The sequence below is a fragment of the Stigmatopora argus genome, chromosome 13, assembly GCF_051989625.1.
Source record: "Stigmatopora argus isolate UIUO_Sarg chromosome 13, RoL_Sarg_1.0, whole genome shotgun sequence".
Taxonomy (NCBI): domain Eukaryota; kingdom Metazoa; phylum Chordata; class Actinopteri; order Syngnathiformes; family Syngnathidae; genus Stigmatopora; species Stigmatopora argus.
The window spans coordinates 10129602-10149297 of record NC_135399.1 but is presented as its reverse complement, the minus strand read 5'-3'; the positions used below and the strand labels follow the sequence as shown (position 1 = coordinate 10149297).

The following is a 19696-nucleotide window of genomic DNA, read 5'->3' as shown; positions in this document are numbered from 1 at the left end:
TTTAAATCACTGTTATTAACATAACATCAAAAAAACTTACCATATTTTCACGACTATAAGGCGCACCCTCAATGAATGTCACATTTTAATTTTTTTCCATATATAAAGCACACTAGATTATAAGGCCCCCTCTCTAATTTGGAGGAAATTTAAGACTTAAGTGCGCCTTATAGTCGTGAAAATACGGTATAGTTTTTACTAAGTTCTGCGGCGAGTTTTTGCATTTCATTCTTTTTTACCATATATAATCCTTTTGAGTAAATGTCCAAGTCTTCTAAAAGTAAATGATGATGCACCAGCAGACATTATTACTCTTGAACAATGCTTTATTTCTTGCATTATCTATATATTTTGGTTTCTTTTGCCAGTATCTTTATATCTTTGCATTATTTTTTGTGCCATAGCCCTAAAAGTAAATAAATACATTCTTAAAACCCACTCATTTTGACCCCATTCTATACCTCTGAAAAATGACATCATCATCCCTATTTCTGACCACGTGATTGGCTTGGGGACATCTCTAGTTTGAAGTATTTTTATGCATAAATTAGAGCAAAAGTACTCACGGTAGAGACAGCGCTCTCCTGTGTATTCGGACAAACAGCGGCACACCGGTTGGTTCCCTTGAGTGACATCACACGTTCCACCGTTTAAACAGTAGTTGTCGCATATCCTTTTCTCACAGAACGGCCCTGAGAAGCCCAGAGGACACTGGCAAGTTGGCTTACCTAGATAAATGGAGATGTTAGAGGACAGATTAGAAAGTGGACGACAGAAAACCGGCAGCTCTCTTCTGTAAATAGAGTAAAGGACCTCAAAGCAAATAAAAAGTTTTCCAGGGCTTAGAATAATTTGTGCTATGTTAGTATTTATCGCATCTGCCTAATAATCAGATCTGGATCTAAATCTTCAAACTTGCTCCAATAAAAACAGGCATCTTCTTCATTCAAGACTCTGTTGTGTGAATATGACATTGGCGATGACCAGTTCAGGGTGGAGCCTAGCTTTTACCCAAAGTCAATTGGCATTGAATTTAGCTTTAATATCGCTTGTTTTAATAGAGCTTGTATTTTTTATTATTGCACAGAAGTGAATATGCTTATATATGGAGAGACCTTGCCATGGTCCAAATGATTAAACTTGTGTCAATCAAGCACTACGCTCGTTTCAGTGACATAATCCTTCACGAAACGTCAGTGCACACAATCAAATACACGGTTGTGTCTTCGTTACAATTGGCCACTCATTAGCAGTTCATTAGTAGACTATAGAACATGAGCACAATGGAAGCACTAAAGTAGAAATCAATCCCAGGCAACTTAAAGGGCATATATAATGGAAAATTGACTTGTTAATTGTTTGTATACAAATAGTTGGAGTCTCTGGAGTGCCAGTTCACCCATCAAGTGTGAAATTACACCGCTGGGTAAACCTTTTATTTTTCTCTCCAAATATTGCTATAAGCACGCCAAGATTTATTCTGCCTGGTTGTGAAAACAAAGTCAATTAAGAAAAATGATTCATTGTGAGCCAACAATTTCATCCATACAAAATTGGTGTCTTGAGATAAAAGTTTTAAGACCATTCTCGTCACTTAAAACACAATTTCATCCATTGAGAAAAATGACCTCAATCTGTTTTAGTTGCCTTCAATGTTAATCAGAATAATGATAATTATTTCAATTCAAAATCAATTGTTCTGCTCCATCTAGGGAGTATACAAATACCAACAGCAATGGTCATTTTCAGTAATATCCATTAGGATGAACAATTCTTCACAGAGGATTAAGAATAACTGCCGATTCCTCAAAGAGTTCCATTAAAATTAGTCCTGCTTCACAGAGAATAATGAGATGCCAATGTGCATTGGTCTTTCAGTACCTGTGCCTTGTTCTAGTTTTAAACACGTTGCCAAAAAGGTTATTATAATGCAACACTAATGCACTCAGCACTGATATCTCAGATGTTTTATTTCCAAGTCAAATGAAAAAAACATCTTGGAAACACTAATAATTCGACTCAAGTATCTCATGGCATGACTGCTGAGTGTATTGGAGGGTTGTTCTTCATGAGTGCAACCATTTTGGTGCTATTTACAACAGAAATGCCCCCCAAAATATGTTATGAAATACACCTATGGGAAAACTTGGCTCACAACATCGCTGACAGAAACAGAGTTGCCACAATGTCATGGAGGAAAGAGAGGTAGTAAAATGTTACTATTCACTGGATCATTGTGCATGAGGGAAATGGCCTGAAGCCCCCCACATTTAAAATGCCATTTTGTGTCAGTGTTCCATGCAGAGGATTCCCTTGGGGAGTCCTGTAAAACATGAACCTTCAGCTATACCTACTGCATGCTTGTGAGTTGAAGGATGATTTTCTTGACAAGTAGTTGCCAATTTAAAGATAAACTAAAACGAGACTGACACCGGAAACTGGCCCAATGGTTACGTAAAAGAAAAAGCATAGCGCTCCCAGCTCCGCATTTGTGAAGGTGTCTTACCCAACGGTGAGCCCACACAGGTGCCTCCATTTAGGCAGTAGTCTGTGCAGTGATTGACCTCGCAGCGTTCACCCGAGAAATCAGGCCAGCAGTAGCACCTCCAATCTCCTTTCTCATTGGTCAGGCAACGGCCTCCGTTCTCACAGGGGGGATGACAGAGTTCACCTTCACCACAGGAAAAAAAAGAAGCCCACATTTCATATTCAGGTACTGTGTGTGGAAGTCTGTCTCAGTAAACTCAAAAGCATACACACTTCAAATCCTACAAAATATAATCCCGACAAAACCACACACAGAAAACTCAGTTTTTTTCATCGATATGTAATCACTTTAAATAGCCATGTAAGTATTTTCTTTGATTTATTCCTCAAATACTTCATCTTAATTCTCCATTGGAGTGCGCAAGGGAGTAGTAAATACAATACATGGAGATTATGAGGTCAGACCAAGTGTATGAAGGGAACGCAAAGAGGAAGGAAGAAAGAAGTAGCACTTTTGAAGTGCCACAGTATACTACACATTCCTTGTTATACTGCCTTGTGGGGGGGAGTGGATAAGAAAGAGCTTATCCTACAAATAGATTGGTCGCCCGTCAATCCTGGGGCAAATGGGGAGGAATAACCTAACATTGTACAACCATGCACATGAAATATTTAGTGAACCTAAGGTAAGTCGCAAACTGGATTAAGAGGGCCAATTCATATTAATCATGATCACTTTTTTGCCATTGTGGGGCTAGGTGTGCCATATCTGCAAGTCTGCTGATCTGCTGTGAGTCGTATAGTGAATAGTTGTTTCATACACCGCAGCGAGTCGGGAAAGAGACCTCTCGTTTACTATGACAATTATTTGTTATTGATATGTAACCCTGTGCATCATAAATGCGCTAGTAAGATAAACATGAATTTATTCATGTCTCTGTTCTGAGTGACACGCTCATTCATTTTCTAAGGAATTTATCACAGTTCTAAGAAATTTATAATTTGCATATTTAGGTGCTTTGAGTAACCATTTTTAATTATTTTTTAAAAGCAATTAATCACTCCAAATTTAATTTTGCACTGTTTTTATTTTGATTGTGGTAAGTTCACAGTAGAAATGCAGGTCATGATATATTTATGGATGTTTTTAAGGGGATTATATCTAAACTACAGGCAATGTATTTATTAGTCTTTTATTGCCTTTTAGTTAATTTTTCAAGTACGCACCTACACAACAGTGAAATTGGGGTATTTCCTATTTCCCAATGTTTTTTTCAATCTAAAGTATAAGCCTACCTGAGGTGTTGACATCACTACAGCTGCTGTTGATCAGTATTTTGCCTTCTGGACACGTGCATCTGGCACCCGTTGGGTTGAGCAAACACATGAAATCACAAGACATCCTCAGGCAAGGATTGGATGCTGTTGAAGAAAGTAAGAGCAGGTTTGTGGTACATTTTCTGAGAAATGGTGAATTCACCAATTTTACCCTATGTTACTGTTCTGAAGGTTTAATTATTTGTTATGGTTCTGAGAGGAATTGAATTTTTTTTTACATCTAACTTCATCGCAAAAGGAAATACTTAAGCAGTGTAGATGTGTTAGGAAATGTATTCATGGATATTGAAAAACACAGAAGTACCGAGAGAAAAGCAAAAAATGAATTAATCAAAATCATACACATGGTTGGCTGGTTATATTTGATTTATACAAAAAAATAATCGTGCTGATATTGACTTGATGAGACGGGAGAGGGTTTTGCTTAGGATTATTAGTCAAGCCTGAGAGCTGACTGGCTTGACTAATGAATGACTAGCAATTGTTGAAGTGCACGATATGTTGCGTACAAGCCTGCTTTCTTCAATAACTTGACACTGACAGGCTAAAATAATTTACAAGTTGTTGAGAGGCACAGCTTTATATGCACAGCCCACACATTGCATGCGAGTTGTAATGAGTCCCTTTGGGATGGGAAAGCTTTCCTTTGAAAAACTGACCAAGTCACTCCATTTGAATGCAACTCTGGTTGGACTATAAGGACTGAACATACTGTACCATTGCCACGCATTAATTTAAAACCAAGGCAAAAATGGTTCAAACTACATTCAAGGCAGCCAGGCATTTTGCTCCCCATGTTAGGCAAGACAAATCCAAAAAGCTAATTACCATCCTGATGCTTGACTCGGTGGGCAATCAAAACATTGGTGGGTTTCTCTATACCCAAGTTGAAAAACTCCACAGAATGTTTTCCAAACTTGTGGATCTTGAAGACCTCGTGTTTAAGTCCAGTTCCGTAGATATAATCTTCAAATAAATCAATTCTATATGGTTGAGAGATACCTGTAAATCCAGAAAATTAGGGTACATATTTTACACCATACCACTGGAGTCAATTCAGTTTCCTGAATACAAAACAAACAAACAACTAAAATTTCACACTTGCGCAATCAGGCTGAGTACATACATGCATGAAAACACACAAAAATAAGTTTCTGAAGATCAATTTCGTTCGGGAGTAACACACACGAGAATGTATAAGAATTTACGTCATTTGATTCAGACAGTTTAACTTGGTTTTAGCAAAAGTGAGACATTTTATGCCAGGAATTACCATGTCTCTCATTGATCGTCATCAGTGGGTCGGAACCATCCAATCTCACGCTGCCAATCTGCGAAAGCTCAGGATCAGCCCAGTACAAACGTTGATTGAAATAATCGATGGCGAGCCCTGCAGGGAGGAGGAAGCAAAGACTTTTATTTACCATCCAAACTACAGAGATCTTAGCGGAAGTCATCGGGCGTGGGGAGAAACTAAGGTCACGAGAGTCTGAACTGAAATGTTTTTGTGAGTGTTTCTCCCTCTGCCTTGCTTTTCTTTCTAAAATTAATTACTATCTTGTGTGGAAATGACATAGTAGAGCTCACCAAATAGCACGCTGCACTTTGGATGCAAGTGCTTAAGAATGCTTACATTACAATTCCAAACAAATTCATCACTTTTACTTTGTGCACAGCATTTGACTAGATAATTGAAAGCCAGGCGGGGTTGTTTTAAATAGGTTTTCTACAGATGATGAATTCCTTCCGCCGTAAACACAACAGAACGTTGGCGCTTGGATTAAAGGAGGTCAACGCTGATGCGCAAAACTAGATCAGTGCAGTTCCCTTTATATTTAAAAAAAGAGAAAGCAACTTCAGATGTCCTGGGAAATGTTGTATTTCCATACATTTCAAAGCCTTACAACTACATACATGCATGTACTATTTTCAAACGTTCAAGGGTCATTACGCGTCCTATTGACCAACCCGTGACACAATTCAGAATGAGTCGATGGGAACATCAATTGAAGTACCAACTTGAACGATTGTGTGATTAGTAATTCAGATTTTTTTTCGTTGTTTCCTAAAAAACAATCATTTTGAAGATGGGAGGGTTCCACATGGTTGGCAATATTTTTTAGGGAATTTACCAGTTGGTCTTCTGAGATTCTTCTCTAAAAGCACTCTTCGTAAGGAACCATCCATGGCTGATTCTTCTATATGAGAGTGATCACCAACTACACTCCAGTACATCATCCTGAATGACAAGAAGGCAACACTCGTATAATTACAAATGATTCCCATATCTATGTACTATAAAAAATGTGTGTATGTTGTTGGAGGGTGTATATATATATATATATATATATATATATATATATATATATATATATATATATATATATATATATATATATATATAAATAGTCGCTGACCTGCAACTACCTTCAACATTGCCTGGCAAAATAATTAGATCAGCATCATTGGCTGGCTGCAGATTTAAGTGATCTCATTATGTTGTATTTGAATGCGGGAGGCATCTATGGTATAAAATCCAAATGTACACTACATTACCTGCTCACTGTCTAATGACAGGCATACACAATTAGAGTCCAGCTGGTTTACACAGCAAAGTTTGCTGTTAAAATAGCAGACAATTAACGGTGGGAAAGTGCTACTCATGCATGAGGTTCTGGAATGAGCAATTTCATACTGTTTTGGTTTGAGACAGTTCTTTGATTTTCTGGTGTGCCTCACATTTTTGGATGTGTATAAAAATATATACATATCTCCTAAGGTCCTGTAATACTGGACCACTTACCCTCGGTTGGGATTTACGATGATGGCGTAAGGCTCCCCTGTGATGTCTGTGATTAAGCGAGTGCAATTCGGGCCCTTGAGTTGCCCGACGTTTATGGAATATCGTAATTTCGTCCAGTGCGCAGTGTAATAACTGAACCAGTGCATCCGTGAATGATCAGTCCAGTAGATATTCCCAGTGATCCAGTCAGCGGAAATGTCTCGGGGTCGTCGAAAGTCTGAACACTGTAAAGGAAAGCTATTTCTTCAAACTCCAGGCAAATTGCATTGGACTTCTATTGCCCAAATGACAGTTTCTACGGTAGATGAAAGTTTAACTGTGCACTCTATTTTACCATGTACAGTATACTCACAATATTTCGGACATTTGCTTTAGTTTGACTTCTTTCCAGACTTTCCTTGTAAAATATTCCACCAGGATTGAATTGGGTAGCCCATATAAATTTATGCTGGTGAAACAAAGCATCCATTCCAATAATGCGTGCATTGTCCTCAACTTGGGTGAGCACTCTGTGTCCGAGGCTCTGGTTAAATGGATACGCATAGCTTTGGATTTCCGTGTCATTAGCTATGTAGAGCACTTGATCCTCTGTGCCTGCTCACAGTGTAAAAGAAAGAAAATAAAAGTTGAAAATTAGTTGGTAGGAGCGCACATTGTTTTTCGGAACAAAAGTGACGCAGATATGAAATCTTATGAGCGTACCATACCTTTTGCTATGCAGTTTCCATCCACTTCCTTATAATTTCTGTCACACGTGCATTTGAAAGATCCTTTAGTGTTTGTGCAGTAATGAGGGCACACATCAAACTGCAAACATTCGTTTGTCTCTGAAAATAATGAGAAAATAATATGGGAGAAAAGCTTAGCATATGGATTTGGACACATTGAGAGTTATTGAGTTATGTTTTGCAGTGTCAGCATAGAGCAATAGGCAAAGGTCAAAGGAAACGTCGGAGTGCTGACAATATCGTATTTCCACTTTATGACAATTTCCACATTTAACATAATGAGTTTTTGTACCGTCGCACTGGCCCGACTTGTGGTTCCTCTTGAAGCCGGGTTTGCATTGGCAAACTGCAGTTGTATTTGTCTGGTTGCATATTGAATCCTCTCCACATGGATTAGTTTTCTTGCCGCATACATCACCGCTGGAAACTACAAATACAAAACACAAGCCTTTTGATGATGCAGCTGTCCTCTGCTTCTCCGTCACCTGCTGTGGTTTTCTTTTGATGCGCAAAAAGCCAAAAGGACAGTTACTGGTATTTCACATCACACACACACAACATATCTCAAATAAAGAGGCGTCCATATATTAACATGAGTAATGAAACATCACAGCTAACAAGGTAGCTTTCAATTCGTCCGGTTGCTTCTTTGATGGCTTGGGTTGAGTTAAATGGTGATGAACTCACAGGCTTTGCAGTCCTGCTCATCTGAGCCGTCGTCGCCACAGTCATTGAAAAGGTCGCATTGCAGATGAATGGCGATACAACGGCGGTTGTTGCAAGAAAACTCGTTCTTCCCACAAGGTCGAGGTCGTCCGACCGCTGCCTCTGCTTTGGGACCCAGAAGAAAATGTCAAAAGTTAAGCATTTTCTACTTTTGGGTTACAATTGACCAATTGATTGGATGCCTATTGCCATCAATGACAGTGAAAAATGATTATTACCGGTTAATTATTATTTTTGAGATTACTTCTGCCTTGTGTCGACATATTGTTATAGCGGATACTAGTTAATTGCGCTTCATTTTTAACCTTGCAGTGTCCTATTCGGGGACACTCTATATCTATTTATTTGTTATACTATTATTATTGAAATGTCTCTTTCAATTAAATAAAGACAATTTGAGTAGGTGATGCAAACAATTGCCACAATTTGTGTACATTCTTCCTAAAAATGTGAAGCATTAAGAAGATAATAATTTGATAGATTGTGATCTCTTACTTTAGGGTATTTTAATTTTTTATCCACAGCAGCGTCCAATACTTGAAATCAAGAGTAAATCTAATGTTATGGGGGCAAAGGGGTAGGAGGAAAATATGTGTTATCAGGACGGAAGCATACCATGATGGCATTGAGGTGGGATTGAGAAGACGGATGGAGGGAAGAGGCGGACAATGGAGGGAGGTAATGGAGTGAATTGAGAGATTGATGGCCGGATCAATGGGATTAGAGAGCAAGATCAGGAGAAGAGAGAGAGAGGATGAAAGAGTGAAATATGAATGAAGTCATTTGTCCCGTTCACTCAGGCCTGCTCGGCACTATCACTCAAATCAGCGTCACGCTGCAGAAACATGTCAGGATGGCAGAAAAAGAAAAGGAGATGCAGCAGTTATCATAGAAAACTGTCCGCCCTCTGCACCCAAAATAGAATTAACTGGAGACGTTGGTATTCACCAACTTGGGTGTCCCTTTTTTATTGTTTTAGCTAGTTTGCCTTCATTTCCAATTAAAAAATAGTAAATCCAATTGGAAATTGTAGGAGCGTCCAACACGCATACAAAGCTAGCAGTGCTGAAGTACCTTGCATCGGCCCCTTTGTATGATAATGAGTTAACATAATGTACGGTAAATTGAGACAACGTGTCCTCACCACACTCTTCTTCATCCGAGCTGTCACCGCAGTCATCCACTTTATTGCAGACTTGCTCGGCACGCAGGCAAACATGATTATTTCTACAGCGGAATGGCCTCGTAGGAGGGCAAGGAAGTTTCTCTGCAGATGAAAGGAGATAAAAAGCAAACAGTTATGGCTTTGTAAGGGAGGAGGGAAAAATCCCTGCACAGCATCCATTGAAAAAAAATCTACTGTGTCGAAGGGAAGTAATGGCTCATAAATATCTGGAAAAGAAGGTGGACACGCCTGTGGTGAAAAGCAAGTTGAGTCCAACCCACCACACATGTCTGCGTCTTCATCAGAATTGTCTCCACAGTCGTCCTTGCCGTCACATATCCACGTGTGAAGTTTGCACAAGGTGTTATTGCAAATGAATTCATCAGCCCGGCAAAAGAAAGCACCTACGGTCATACAAAGAAATGAAACACTCACCCACACATTTCCAGCATTATCTCTCAATGGAAAGTCTATTCGGGCGAACAAAAGGTGTTAGTCAAATTCTTTCTCTCCCTCTCCAACTTATCTAAAATCTTTTAAATGTGTTTTTTTCCCATCCCGAAGATGTAGTTGGAAAGTACTTGCCTACAATATGTGACAGTTATTCAGTTTTTCCAACTAAGGTGACTTGAACAAAGGGACTGATGACGGCTTCAGAGCCGTGTGCTGCGCTTACATTGTTCTGTTGCGGCTGTCGGTGACTTTTGAAAGTACAGTAGTATTGTTTCTAAATAATTCAAATTGTATAAAATATGGTATTATAATTCTAAAATATGTCAAAGCTGCCGAAATGCCACGCCATTAGACTTTTGGTCATATTGTGTATATAACTAGAGTAGTGCAAACTACCTACCCTCACTGCAGTTTTCCTCATCACTGTGGTCCATGCAGTCCATAATGCCATCGCAACGCCAGCGTCGAGGGATACAGTGTGCGCGATTAAGGCACAGGAACTCATCTTCTCTGCACTCCTTCACGCAACCAGTCTGTTATTACATAGTGTGAATATGCTCATTTTGGGAGGATGTTTTAAATGGGGGAATACATTGGGTGAAGTTAACGGCGTGTTGACCTCATCCGAGCCGTCCAGGCAGTTGTCGTGTCCGTCACAACGCAGGCTGGCTGACACGCAGCCGCCACTGTCACACACATACTCGTTTACTGAACACGACGGAGCCACTGCAAATGAGGAAACAGGATCATTATCGCGCAGGAAAATAGGAATGCAAGGGCCACAAATTGACACAAAAATCATCTCAAATATTAACTCATATGTCCAAAATGGCTGACAGATCCCGGCTGACTTCAGGAGAAAGGCAAACTATACCCTAGACTGGTCGCCAGCCAGCCATAGGGAACACAGAGAGACAGACGACCATTCACACTCACAATTATACCGCCACCAGCAGGAATCTAGCCTGCGTATGTTCGCACCGAAGTCTGGCGAGTGAACTCCTACATTATCGGGCTGCTATATACATTATGTACATATATATAAATAGAATATGAACCTGTTCCCTGGCAGTTTCTCTCATCCTCTCCCATCTTACAGTCTTCTTGGCCGTCACACAGCCACTTTTTGGAGATGCAAAGGTTATTGTGACACCGAAATTGGTCATCGGCACAGTGCGCCTCACAGCCCTTCTGTGAGCAGAGAAAATGCAAGAACAGATAATGCTAAAAACACGAGTCCACTGATATGAAACCAATCTGGCAAAAGTGTACATAATTTTACGATACCCACAATTTTATTACGACCCACGCAGCAACTCAAAAGGCAGCACATTATATTACACTTAAGCTCAGATATACAACAGTAACAACGATGTTCATCATTCATGCTTGAAAATAGCAAGTAGGTGAAGAGGCACTTAGGATTTGTATTGCGCATCCACTTGGAAAGAGAACCTTTAGCGCATATGCCGTTTTCAGCTTAGCTCAAAGATCGGAAAACGGGCTGAGAGTTTAACACCGTTTAACTGTTGTGACCCTGCAAGCTTCCACTGGGGAGGAACATCCCTTAAAACAGGTTAATAAGAGATGCATTGGGAGAGATTATAGATGTAAAATGCAGAGCAAATGTTTAGAAAAGGGGTAATTTCCCAACTAAACTCACTAGGAATAATGAATAATTACAAGTGTTTGCCCCTGAATTATGCACTGCATCATTACTATTGATGGTCTTACTAAGATGAGCCTTGAAAACTCAACTTGTACTGCAAATGTTTATTCCTTAACAAATTTTAAAGGAAATTAGAAGCGATGGGATTTAGTAAATCACTCACTTACCATCTGGATTTGATGAAGGTGAATCACTTTAGAACGTAAACCCTTTTAGTAATATATACTATATACATGGTTTGCAAACAAATTTATATACAAGTACAAATATACACATATATAGAAACCACCATATATATATATATATATATATATATATATATATATATATATATATATATATATATATATATATATATATATATATATATATATATATATATATATATATATATAGTGGTTTCTATTTTGAATTTTTGGTTGAGTTATAATGTTCAATCCTTAAAAACTTGCCTCATCAGAATTATCCAAACAGTCATAGTCCCCATCGCAGCGGAATCGTGATGATATGCAGTCTCCGTTTGTGCAAGCAAAGTCTTTGTGATTACAGGTGACTGGCGCTGTGTCAAGGGAGTGAATATATAATATGAATTAAAACACATACAAACGATACAATCTTGCAAATTAGATTTACAGCAAAGCCATTTCTGAATCTTGTTATTAGCCAAATGTTTGTGTTGACAACTATATGCTAATGCCTTTGAAAAAAAATGATGCAATTTTACATAATTACTCTCATTTTGTATGGATGATACGCCGTAACAGTGGAGACTTCTGGAAAAGCTGATCACCATGTAAATGCATTCAATTCTGCTTCTGCAACCGACGAGGGTAACACTCTGCAAAGGCTGTTGCTGCCATTTAGTGTGTCCCGAAGGACAATATTAGGACGTAGCTAAACAGCTGCATCGCATTCACTGTCGGGGCTCTCCCCCTCATTATCCTGGACCATAGATGTGTGTGTATCTATTCTAGATTCGCAGCTTGCACTGAACTAAAATCAAATATTTTGGCATCCGCCTATGTAATTTATTTTAAAAGAAATGTCCTAGTGGCTTTGACTGCAAGAGCCATGAACAGGTAAACAATAAGCATCGGGACAAGATAAACACAAATTAACATATTCAAACTTCTTTATAAGAAGGACATTTGGCTCTCAAAGTCCCTCAACTGTTAGGCATAATGTGAGGACATATCTAACATCATTTGTCAGCAAAGTACCTGGACTCCTGAGATGAGATATGACGTACGCTATATAATGTGTGCATTTTCAAGATTTTACAATTGATGCTTTCAAAAAGACATTTTACAAATAAACCTTCACCTTAGAAAGTTTCACTTTAAGGCAAGGGTGTCAGACTCGGGTTGGTTCGCGGGCCGCTTTAACGTCAACTTGATTTCACGTGGGCCGGACCATTTTAGATATAATATTTCAATTTTTTTAAATAAATGGATTAAAAGAACTGGATTAAAATCCCTGAATATTCGTTTTTTTATAGATCTAAAACAATGTTTATTTTAGCTTTTTTTTAAAATATATTTTTAGATTTCACAAAATGATTTTTGAACTAAAAACAGAAAAAATGATTAAAAAATTACAATTATTGATTTAAAAGGGGGAAATCAGGAAATTTAATATACATCTATACTCTTCATTTTAATTTGATCCTAAAACAGAAAGTCGGCACTCATGATTTACTTTCCCGGGCCACAAAAAAATGATGCGGGGGGCCAGATTTGGCCCCCGGGCCGCCAATTTGACACATGTGCTTTAAGGTTTTGAATCATATTGTTCGTTCAGGAGTCCGCATGTGACCAGAACCATGAGGATAACATAGAAAGAAGTTAAACAGTAACCAAGGTTGTTTGTTTTCTGCTGTCTGTGTTAAAACCCAGGAGTAATTCCTCAGGTATTTTAAACTACAAGCTTGTCTTCATTTCCTTTGATATATTCTCCTATTTTATAGTAGTAGTTCACATCTCTTTTAGCAGGTGCTTTCACAAAAGTAGTATTTTGTCAGGCTACTCACTGCAGTTGTGCTCATCTGAGCTATCTCCACAGTCGTTCTGGCTGTCACACCTCCAGTGGTCTGGGATGCAGTTGTTATTCACACAGCGGAATTCATGGGGTCCGCATGTCTTTTCATCTTTTTTTGTTATAGGCAAACAAACACAAAGACGAAAAAAAAGAGAAACTTCAAAGAGCATGAATAATAATGATGCACTTGCTATCACATTCGCCAGGTCTAATCATCATATCCTCAAGGTTTTTGCCAGAGCAAGTTTGACAACGAGTTCAAAACACCGTATGTGCACCTGAGGCCAACACACCATCAGATGAAATAGTGACTGCACTAGGAATCACCCTCAGCAGGATTTGGGACACCAAGTTCCCCCCCAAGAAAACTTCAAAAAGATCTTCAAGTAGATTGTTATACAATAGCAAAACAAAAAATACCAAAAAACAGTTATTTTCATTTCATTGCTCAAATCCTGCGCTTAATCAATATGTCATATCATATTTACTTTTGATTTACTTTCAGGCTTTATACTGTGCATCCAAATAGCAAAAAAATAATAAAAATTTGTCTCAATTTGATTAAAATTTTGGTTTGGTGCGGAGTATCAATCATATTTTGGTTTCTGTGTTTTACATTGGCATCCACGCATCTATGTCTAATACATCTTAAAGACTCTCTTGCTACAATCAGACAAAAAGAAGGCCTAGGCCTGCCTGAGAGGCAAGATGAGTGTAAAATTGATTCATCTTAAATCACATTCTCAGCCAGCTTTAGCTGAGGGAAATGGGATGTTGTGATTTATGGTTAAGTGGATTTCCGCAACTCACCGCAATTAGCCTCGTCTGACCCATCGGCACAGTCGGGGTCCTCATCACAAACCCAAAGCTTGGAAATGCAGTGCATAGAGGCCTTACACTGGAACTGGTCAGAGGAGCATGTGCTCTCAGCTGCACAGAAGAATTACATCAGAAAAATCTGAAAGGAACTCTAGTAGCAGTAATTTTAGTAATCTAACATTCCTGAAATGAACGTAGAAGGTAAAAATGGGAATTGTTCATCGAAATCATGCAGACATGGCTTTGTTGTATTGGAATGGCTACCGGTTACATTGTGATAACATTTTACGTTGTCTCAGGAAGCACTTACATATTCACTGCTGTAGTGTTAATTGCAACAGAGCATTCAAAAGCACATCCAGTCTTGGGGAGTAGTGGAATAATTAGCGCCAACATAATTAGAGGGATTTTTCTTTAACTATTTCATTTTCCTTATCAAAGCCTTTCCATTGTCATTACTTCTGCTAAAGCTCCTCTCGCAATCACACGCAACACAAATGTTGCAATATGAAAGCCATGAATGTAGAGTGATACTCTGGTGAGCCACAATTAGGTTAAGAAGTATTGAAACGTGTCCACTACAAATTTCTTTTAAAAACCTATGAAGAAAAATTACTGTTGATTACACTGACAAACACAATCAAATGTTTTTTATCAGTCTTTCAGAATAATTGTAAACACCTATAGTATATGAATACAATTTAGGGTAGAATTTACGCTTCAATTCAAGGTTTAATACACTGTAAATATTGAATTAACTACTTGCGTATTTTTAGCCTTTTTTTTGCATTGCAAGCATTTTTTTTCGACTAGGTGATTAGATTCTAGACATGCAATCGTGAAAGAATTAGCGTGCACACGCTATAACAAGTCAATTAAATTGCCTCTGTCAAGGCTCATTATAATGAAACTTACGGCAGTCTGTCTCATCTTCTCCATCACCGCAGTCGTCTTGACCATTGCAGCGCAGATTCAGAGGAATGCATTTCTGTTTCCTGGTGCATTTGAACTGGCCTGAAAGGCAGATGTATGTCTCTGGGGAGAAAAAAAAGGAATCCATAACCATTTTTGCCACTAATACAATAAAAATTAGACTAACTAACCCAATTATGATGCATCAACAGAGTCATTACAACAAATGTGAACACAGAAAGGCAAACAAAAGCTAGCAAAACAAAGGCACTATAGAACATCCAGATAAAAAGTATACAAATCAAGCAAAATAATTTATAGCAAACGAGGGGGAAAAAATTTAAGCATGAACAATTATACGATCTGAAGCTCTAAGAGTGTTGTGCACCTGCTAAATCTTACAAGTACAGAGAGTTCTGAGATAATAAGACAAAACACTGAACATTTAAAATGAAATGTATTGTTTCCAAGAAAATTATACAAGTTTAAATATGACTGCAGAAAAAATGTACAACTGTTTTACCGTGGAACAGCTAAACACCTCCAAGTTGAAAAATGCAATCAGCGCCCAGATTCTAATTACGAGTATACTCATCAATCGTAATGTAGAAAGAAGTGTGATCGATTTACTGTAAGCAAGTTAATTACTGTTGTTGGTGGCCCCCTTGCCTTCGTCGTCTGTCTTGCTTTTTTAAACCACAAATCTCTGAGGAAAACTGGCAAGGTGGATGAGAAACATTATTTTTTGTTCTTATTCTGTTGTCACTCTCGGGGGACAATGAAACATTTGTCAAAAACAACAACATGCCATCTTTATGCTTCTAATCAGTTCCATATAAAAACCTTGCAGCGAAAAGCCTGAAGTGACTTAAATGAAAGAGATTTTCTCTTTGTTGTAACAAACAACTCACTCAACCACAAACCCCCCTCACTCACCCAGTCACCCACTTACCACAGTTGGCTTCGTCGGAGTTGTCGCCACAGTCGTTCTCGCCATCACAGATGAAAGGAGGAAGAGCGCAGAGACCAGTGCCACACTGAAAACGCCCTGGCTGGCATTTGAATTCCGCTATTGGAACAGAAAGGAAAACTTGATTATTTTACACCCCCAGGCATCAAATACAAAACGCTTTTCAACGTTAGTATGAAATGTACTCACGACAATCCGTTGGTTCATCCGAGCCATCCCCGCAGTCATCCACTGTGTCACACTTCCACCAGAACGGGATGCACTCGTCTGTCCCGCAGCGAAACTATTGGTACAGAGTGGTATCTTAGGCAGAAATAGAATTATATGTACCAAGTCGACATGAACCTTCTGTTTTAGTTCCAGCTTTCTTCAGAACAGAAACACAAATCAAGACACGATCTTTCTATGAAGCCAACAGAGCATGTCAGAGGAATAAAGCAAAGCAATGTGGTTTGCCTCCGGTAGAAAGTACTGATCAAGACGGAAAAGTGACATCATCAAACTGGATGGACAAACGAAAAGGCAGAGGCGGATTGCTGACCTGACTGGAGGTGCAGTTAGAGAGACAGGTTTTATTGTCAGCAGCTAGGTAGAAATTACTGGGGCAGGCACACTTGTGTTCCCCTCCGGGGGATAGCAGACATAGGTGGCTGCAACCTCCGTTTGAAATCTGACACTGGTGCTTGGGCACTGTGTGGCACACAAACACAGTGAATGACTATATTGAGCTTGAAACCTCTCAAGGAGACTGACCGCAGAGGCCAGATGGAGTTTCTACCTTCAGGCTGGCGCAGAGAGTGGTAGACCTTGATAGATTTGATGGCCTGCCAAGAGTTGAGGAGCTCCAGCCCTTGAGCGCCTGTCGTCTTGTGAACTCGTCGCAGTGATTTAGATTTGCCGTCGGTCCAGTAGAGGAAGTCCTCAAACAAGGTCAGTGCCATTACCCCTTGGATGTGATCGTAGGACACTAGGGAGGGGCAACGTGGTCAACGTCACTGATCACTTTTCACTGTGCTAAGTGTTTGTTGTAGTACATTCCGTTAAAGCAAACCGTGGAACTCATTCAGCCAAGAGTGCACACAATTTGTTTAAGTGAGTGCTGCTCTGAGCAAAAGATTGAAATTTTAGTGAACTGCATGCAACAATTTGGTCAACAATACACACGCTTTTAGAAAAAAGTAATTTATGGCCTGCTGTTTACTATTATTGTCAATCAGGCTGTATGTTTTTCCAACGTTTACTGGAAGTAGTGTATAACATTTGGGCTGAATAAAAATAATCATTCCTCTTTATTGCATGTTACCTTTGTGAATCTGGGAGCCATCCATGTTTGCAAACAGAATATGGTTGTCATCTGCCCAATACAGCCTGTTGTTAGTATAATCTATAGCCAGAGCAGTGGGACTATAGATCTTTTTGTCAATGATCACTCGTTTCCCAAGGCCATCCATGCCGATGCGTCCGATGAGTGGCGGTTCGCAGCAGTCCACCCAGAATACATACCTAGTAGGTAGAACAGCAGTTCAGTGAATGTTCCATTTTTGGACAAGGTTTCGAGCAATTTGAGCAAACATTTGCATAAATTAGGAATAAAAACAGAAACATTAGGAATTGCTCATCTTTCCCTGCACATACCCTGTCTGTGGGTCCAGTACTAAATCTGTGGGGTTCTTAAGGCCCGAGCTGATCAGCACAGTTGGGTAAAGACCATTGGCTTTGGACACCTCCAGTGTTTTCTTTTCTGCATCACACCAATAAAGGTTCTTTCCGATCCAATCCATCGCCATGGCGCTGGGAACTGCGGTTTTGTGGACAATCTGGTAATGCAAGAACAGCACTTTTCACTCTCAATATCCAAAATAAGAGGACTGTGGTTTAACAACATAACAAATATCCACATTTCTGTTGAATCCAATTGCTGAGCATTAATTTTAGAAAAACAAGTTGCCTGAATGCATTGTGAGACGAAATAAAATCAGAGGGGGGAAAAAGCCCCACAGCAAAAGTAATTTGTCTGGTGCCTGTGTACTGTGAGCATAATCAAGCATTTGGATTCTAAACTAGTTTCGAGCAACACCATATATTTTGTCGAGCGTGATCAATATTTTCAGGGCAGCAATCTGGCAGCGTTTCTGATGCCTCTGTGACCTGCTATTGTTACATTTGTCTTTTACAGTGTTTTTATAGGCCTATTTGTTTAGTTGTTCTCGCTTTGTATTCTGTGCATGGCATTGGCAGGGCTAGTGGGTGGAAAAAGTGGGAAAGTAAACGAGCAAAAACGTAAACAGATAGAACAGAATAAATGAAGCAGTGCTCAGGATTCTGGTAATAATGGCATATTTAAAATAAATACACAACAATATAGTACAACAAAAATAATAAATATACATCCCTTGAGAGATGGGCAACAGGTGGTGGACACCCTGAATTGTTTGCCAGCCAATCGCAGGGTGGCAAGGTGACAGACAGCCATTCACACTAATTACTAGAGGTAATTTAGAGTCTTCAACCAACCTAACAAACCTGGGGGGAACATGCAAACTCCACACAGAACAGTTGGAACCCTCTGGGGATTGAACCCTCGATCTCAAAACTGTGAGATGGATGTGCTAACCATAATGACTGGGCCACCTTTTTAAATGTGTGGTATTACAAATTCATACCTACAAAAATCACTTTTAAAGTTACATATACATATCTACCCTCTGTATTTCATGTAAAAGCATCGTATTTTGCATCTTAGTTTACCCTCCTCCAGAAACACTCACCTGCGCCACATGTGAATCTATGCTATAACAATTCCTTAAAGCTTAACATTTTCACCACACTTTTCCTAGCCCATGCACTCACATTATAATCAGTTTTGTCTGTGTAGTGAGTGTAACTGCAACTAAAAATGTGCATGTATTTGTATATAATTAGCAAACTCGTTAAATTGCTTTTTTATGCCAGTCATTAAATGTAATGCAAATTATCAGCCTCCTATCAGTAGTCCATCTGTGTAAATGTAAATATTGTGGTTTAAGCAGGTATGCTGGCGGTGTGGGAGAACAATAAGGATGGAGAGTTTGGCAAGCGTTTTGTGTGAATTAGCAAGAAAAGTGATGGAAGGTTTACAACGGATGCCAAAAAAAATGTGAGTGCCATCAATATTCGAATAAATCTTGCCAGCTGGATAGTCTTCCAGATGCCGTAAACAGATCTGCCATCAAACAACGGGACACACTTTGAGGCTCATCAGTACCAAGATAATGAATCGTCTTGGCAAATCACTCAATTGTCATCCAAGCAACCATTTTGAACCACAATCGAAATAACAACATGCCTTTCATTGTGAAGGTTTTTAAGAAAAGACCTCCAGCAGCATGAGGTTGACGGCCATTAAAGAAAAAAAATAGCCAAACAGTTTGATGATGAAGTTACACAATCATGAGTGATTTTCTTCTGGTATTTTATATTGTGAATTTTAGGTTTTTCCCCCACAGAATGACAGTTTACTATTATGGAGAATGCAAACAAATACATGATAAAACTTCCAAAGAAATCTAAATAATGAGAGATAATTGGGACACATTTCTCATAGTTAGAA

At 39.1% G+C, this 19696-nt stretch overlaps 1 protein-coding gene across 2 annotated transcripts in view; it reads right to left on the bottom strand.

Annotated features, from left to right (window-relative positions):
• Nucleotides 1-19696, bottom strand: part of lrp1bb (low density lipoprotein receptor-related protein 1Bb) — a 155664-nt gene that overhangs the window by 10472 nt on the left and 125496 nt on the right. For both annotated transcript variants that reach the window (XM_077616629.1, XM_077616628.1), the window contains exons 59-84: nt 17743-17924; nt 17411-17610; nt 16886-17074; nt 16649-16797; nt 16297-16390; nt 16090-16206; nt 15141-15260; nt 14217-14336; nt 13399-13515; nt 11822-11928; nt 10759-10891; nt 10320-10426; nt 10101-10233; nt 9529-9651; nt 9227-9349; nt 8044-8187; nt 7649-7783; nt 7336-7455; nt 6981-7222; nt 6629-6852; nt 5958-6064; nt 5099-5215; nt 4654-4827; nt 3784-3909; nt 2507-2671; nt 567-728 (exon numbers count right to left, since the gene is read on the bottom strand). In XM_077616629.1, coding sequence (XP_077472755.1) covers nt 567-728; nt 2507-2671; nt 3784-3909; nt 4654-4827; nt 5099-5215; nt 5958-6064; nt 6629-6852; nt 6981-7222; nt 7336-7455; nt 7649-7783; nt 8044-8187; nt 9227-9349; nt 9529-9651; nt 10101-10233; nt 10320-10426; nt 10759-10891; nt 11822-11928; nt 13399-13515; nt 14217-14336; nt 15141-15260; nt 16090-16206; nt 16297-16390; nt 16649-16797; nt 16886-17074; nt 17411-17610; nt 17743-17924 — 3730 coding nt within the window. The remainder of the gene's footprint in view (nt 1-566; nt 729-2506; nt 2672-3783; nt 3910-4653; nt 4828-5098; nt 5216-5957; nt 6065-6628; nt 6853-6980; nt 7223-7335; nt 7456-7648; nt 7784-8043; nt 8188-9226; nt 9350-9528; nt 9652-10100; nt 10234-10319; nt 10427-10758; nt 10892-11821; nt 11929-13398; nt 13516-14216; nt 14337-15140; nt 15261-16089; nt 16207-16296; nt 16391-16648; nt 16798-16885; nt 17075-17410; nt 17611-17742; nt 17925-19696) is intronic.